The sequence below is a fragment of the Lampris incognitus genome, chromosome 15 (assembly GCF_029633865.1).
Source record: "Lampris incognitus isolate fLamInc1 chromosome 15, fLamInc1.hap2, whole genome shotgun sequence".
NCBI classification, from domain to species: Eukaryota; Metazoa; Chordata; class Actinopteri; order Lampriformes; family Lampridae; genus Lampris; species Lampris incognitus.
The window spans coordinates 29,767,003-29,771,760 of NC_079225.1; the positions used below are offsets into that span (position 1 = coordinate 29,767,003).

At 46.2% G+C, this 4,758-nt stretch overlaps 1 protein-coding gene across 1 annotated transcript; it reads left to right on the top strand.

Moving 5' to 3' along the window:
• The first annotated feature begins 3,166 nt into the window (after positions 1-3,166).
• Positions 3,167-4,090, top strand: LOC130124837 (C5a anaphylatoxin chemotactic receptor 1). Its single transcript, XM_056294185.1, has one exon. The coding sequence runs from the start codon at positions 3,167-3,169 to the stop codon at positions 4,088-4,090; it is 924 nt and encodes a 307-aa protein (XP_056150160.1).
• Positions 4,091-4,758: the final 668 nt, after the last annotated feature.

Below are 4,758 nucleotides of genomic sequence, written 5' to 3' on the forward strand. Positions count from 1 at the left end.
CCTGTGCACAGCCATCACGGCCTGGTTCAAAGCAGTAACAAAACAGGATAGGAACAGACTGCAGCAAACAGTAAGGACAGCAGGAAACAATCATTGGTGCATCCCTGCCCATCCTGCAGGACTTGTACACCTCTAGAGCCTGGAAACGGGCAGGCAGAATCAGCACATACCCTCCACATGCAGGACACAGTCTGTTTGAACTTCTACCCTCTTACAAGCGCTACTGAGCAATGTGCACCAAAACCACCAGGCATAGGAACAGTTTTTTCCCACAGGCCATCTCTCTCTCATGAACACTTAACAACATTTAGCTATATCGGACACTCATGTAAATATGACACTTTGTAAACAGCCCCCTATGGTCAAGATTTCTTACTTACATATCTACGATGTGCACTACTGTTTTAAACCAGATGGGCAATACATATGTTTGTGAAATACAAATGTACAATTGTAAATACACATTCAGCTGCTGTATACTGGTTACAATTATTGCTGTTATTGTTTTGGTTGTAACATAGATACATAATATAGCATGTAGTTGTGAGGTGGATGGTAGGAGAACAAATAGTGTATACTTCTGGTACATAAGATAATATGGTGTAATATGGGGGAGGATATAGTATTGTATATGGGCATGATGGGTTGTGGAGTTGTGGTATGGTATATGGTATACTCTATGGGAAATGAAGTATATAAGGAATATGGTGTAATATATGAGCATAAGTTGTCATGCTCATGTATTACACCATATTCAAGGTGGAGGTGGGATTACATCAAGGATTGGCTCTGAGCCCTTTCTTATTTGCAATGGTGATGGACATCAGGCAGGAGTCTCCGTGGACGATGATGTTCACGGATGACATTGTGATCTGTAGCGAGAGTAGGGTGCAGGCTGATGAGAGCCTGGAGAGGTGGCAGTATGCACTGGAGAGTAGAGGAATGAAAGTCAGTAGGAGCAAGACGGAATACCTATGCATGAATGAGGGCGAGGACAGTGGAATGGTGAGGATGCAAGGAGTGGAGGTGACGAAGGCATGAGTTTAAATACTTGGGATCAACTGTCCAAAGTAACGGGGAGTGCAGAAGAGAGGTGAAGAAGAGAGTGCAGGCAGGGTGGAGTGGGTGGAGAAGAGTGTCAGGAGTGATTTGCAACAGAAGGGTACCAGCAAGAGTTAAAGGGAAGGTTTACAAGATGGTTGTGAGACCAGCTATGTTATATGGTTTGGAGACAGTGGCACTGATGAAAAGACAGGAGGCAGAGCTGGAGGTGGCCTAACTGAAGATGCTAAGATTTTCACTGGGAGTAACGAAGAAGGACAGGATTAGGAACGATTATATTAGAGGGACAGCTCAAGTTGGACGGTTTGGAGACAAAGCAAGAGAGGCAAGATTGAGATGGCTTGGACATGTGTGGAGGAGAGATGCTGGGTATATTGGGAGAAGGATGCTGAATATGGAGCTGCCAGGGAAGGGGAAAAGAGGAAGGCCAAAGAGGAGGTTTGTGGATGTGGTGAGGGAAGACATGCAGGTGGCTGGTGTGACAGAGGAAGATGCAGAAGACAGGAAGAGATGGAAACAGATGATCGGCTGTGGCAACCCCTAACGGGAGCAGCCAAAAGTAGTAGTAGTAGATAGGAGCATAAGTTGTTGAGTATTCAACCATAACAATACTTTGTATAGTAGCGACATATAAGCTTGCCTCCAATGTCCTGTTATTGTCGTTCCGTTTATTTCTTCTTTTTTGTTTTAGCAATGGCCTGGTGCCTGTCCAGGGTGACTCCCCACCTGCCGCCCAATGACTGCTGGAATAGGCTCCAGCATCCCCGCGACCCTGAGAGCAGGATAAGTGGTTAAGATAATGGGTGGATGGATGGATGCTTTACTTGTTTGTTTTTTTTCTTCTTTTTTGTGAGTGATGTCTGCAAGTGCGAGAAGCTGCTGTGTACTGGAATCAAATTCCTCGTGTGCATAGCCAATAAAGCTGATTCTGATTTTGACTGAGCGTCCCCCCCTCCCTTTTTCTCCCTAATTGTACTTGGCCAATTACCCACTCTTCCAAGCTGTCCCAGTCGCTGGTTCACCCCTTCTGCAGATCCGGCGAGGGCTGCAGGCTACCACATGCCTCCGCTGATACATGTGGAGTCGCCAGCTGCATCTTTTCACCTGACAGTGAGGAATTTCACCAGGATGACGTAGCGCTTGGGAGGATCACGCTATTCCCCCCAGTTTCCCTTCCCTCCCAAACAGGTGCCCAACCGACCAGAGGAGGCGCTAGTGCAGCGACCAGGGCACATACCCACATCTAGCTCCCCACCCGCAGACATGGCCAATTGTGTCTGTATGCCCGGCCAAGCCGCAGGTAACGCGGGGATTCAAACCTGCGATCCCTATGTTGGTAGGCAACGGAAGAGACCGCCATGCCACCTGGATGCCCGATTGAGTTGTTGAAAATGTTTTGGTACAGACAGACTAGCATCAGTGTATGGCATCCTATTTTTGGTTAGGATCTAATACTTGCGAACCCCTTAGCAATACAAATGAAGTTTAGCTCTACTTATTAAATACCATTTTGCATATTATTCAACAGGACCAGAGGTCCTGTTGAATAATAATCATCATTTTAACTTCTGAGTTGGTTACAGCACTGAATGTCAAACCAAATCTACACATAAAAACTGACAAGAATAAGGAGTAAAAGAGGCGGCTTTGTTTAAGTGGAGTGGAATGGATGTAACTGGTGAAATTGCTGATGGAGAATTTAATTTGATGACATAAAAGCTGTTATGCCAGTGGAACACAAGTCTGCGTCTTAAACGATTCTGGGCTGGTCTCAACTTGAGATTTTGAAAAGCTCCAAGGTGCAGATTTAATGACTCCCACACCTCCGTGTTTCCAGCTTCCTCTGTTTTCCTTTCCCTAATGAGCAAAGTGAATCACCAATCTAGATTCATGCCACCTTTGAGGACATGCCAACAGGGGGTGTCAAGTCAGTGAGGCAGAAAAATAGGGAGATACAACAGACTAGCATCTCCCATTCAACCACACAGCTACAAGCACTCACGGACAATCACCAGATGTGTTGAAAGTTATACCTCTGCCCATTGCTGTGAAGACAACGGATCTTTCACAGAGTGTCCTGTGTACTCCAGCTTTCATCCCAAAAATGGTTGGCTTTTCTCTAGGGTTCCTGAGTTTAATGATCTTCATCTCTCTTACAGGAATTATAGGTAATGTATTTCTCATCTTATCCATCATTCAGGCCAGGTTTTCCCGCATGAAGTCCTTCGAGGTGTTCCTCCTGGGACTCGCTGCGTTCAACTTGGAGGAGATCATCATTGTGGATCTCTATGATATCGCCATGTTTCAGAGCATTATCAGCTTCGACACTTGGTTGTGTCGGATGCTGAAGTTCCTGACTGTGTTAGGTGAAACAGCCAGCACACTCTTCACAGTCCTAATCAGCATTTTCCGCTATCAGAAGCTGAAAGATGCCGAAAGGAGGGTCAGCCTTCCCATCTTCCTCGACAACATCAGGTCAGCCTGGATGGTGAGTGGCATTTGTGCAATCCTTGCAATACTCCTGAGTGCCCCGACTTATGCCATTAAGTTTCACGGCCATCTAGAGAACTTTACAGACCACAGCGTTGGATGCCCCCCGGACTTCTTTCAGTGCTATAGTAACAATTGTCCATTTCTCAACCACTATTACAAACACCTGTTCATTGTGATCTGCATCCTGCTGCCTCTGTTCATTATCAGTGTGACGAGTTGCTTCATGATAAAGGTTCTTTTGTTTCACAAGAGGATTATAACACCAGTGCTGGGTGTGAGCAAGTCAGGACAGTCCAGCAAGAAGTACATGGGGCTGAAGTTGCAGCGGAGTACAGTTGCCATTCTGGCAGCCATGGGGGTGTTCGCGGTAGACGGGGCTTTCTATTTGATCCTCCATCTTGGTCTCAGTCCCTATAACTTCCCCCAATGGTATCAATTAGAATTGTGTATGATTTCATCCTATACAACAATCAGTCCTTATGTGTATGGGATGGGGAACAACTTAAACTTTTTCAAGAAGATTCTGAAGAAGTGATTTCAAACTTTTTTTTGAACTTTTCTTCAGGCCAATCTCCCGTGTTAGACTTTCAAGTGTTGCTGGGAGATATGGAAAATATTATCGTGATGGTCAAAGAGAATTTTACATACTATCGATATATATATATCTGTTTCTATGTGCTAAACATACCATGTTTTTTTTCCCTTTTTTTTCTCCCCAATTGTATCCGGCTAATTACCTCACTCTTCCGAGCCTACTTGTTACATTAAGCCACAGCAAAGCAGAAATAACATACAATGCAATTTTCTTTTTTAAATTTGCCCCCCTTTTTCTCCCCAATTGCATCCGGCCAATTACCCCCATTCTTCTGCGCCGTCCCGATCTCTGCTCCACCCCCTCTGTCGGTCCAGGGAGGGCTGCAGAATACTGCATGCCTCCTCCAATACATGTGGAGTCGCCAGCTGCTGCTTTTCACCTGACAGTGCGGAGTTTCGCCAGGATGACGTAGCATGTGGGAGGATCCCGTTCTTCCCCCCAGTACCCCCTCCCTCCTGAACAGGCGCCCCGACCGACCAGAGGAGGTGCTAGTACTGCGACCAGGACACATACCCACATCCAGCTTCCCACCCGCAGACACGGCCAATTGTGTCTGCAGGGACGCCCAACCAAGCCAGAGGTTACACGGGGATTCGAACCGGAGATCC

Coding starts and splice junctions, on each gene's coding strand:
- LOC130124837 (XM_056294185.1), top strand. CDS start 3,167: ATGGTTGGCTTTTCTCTAGGGTTCCTGAGTTTAATGATCTTCATCTCT.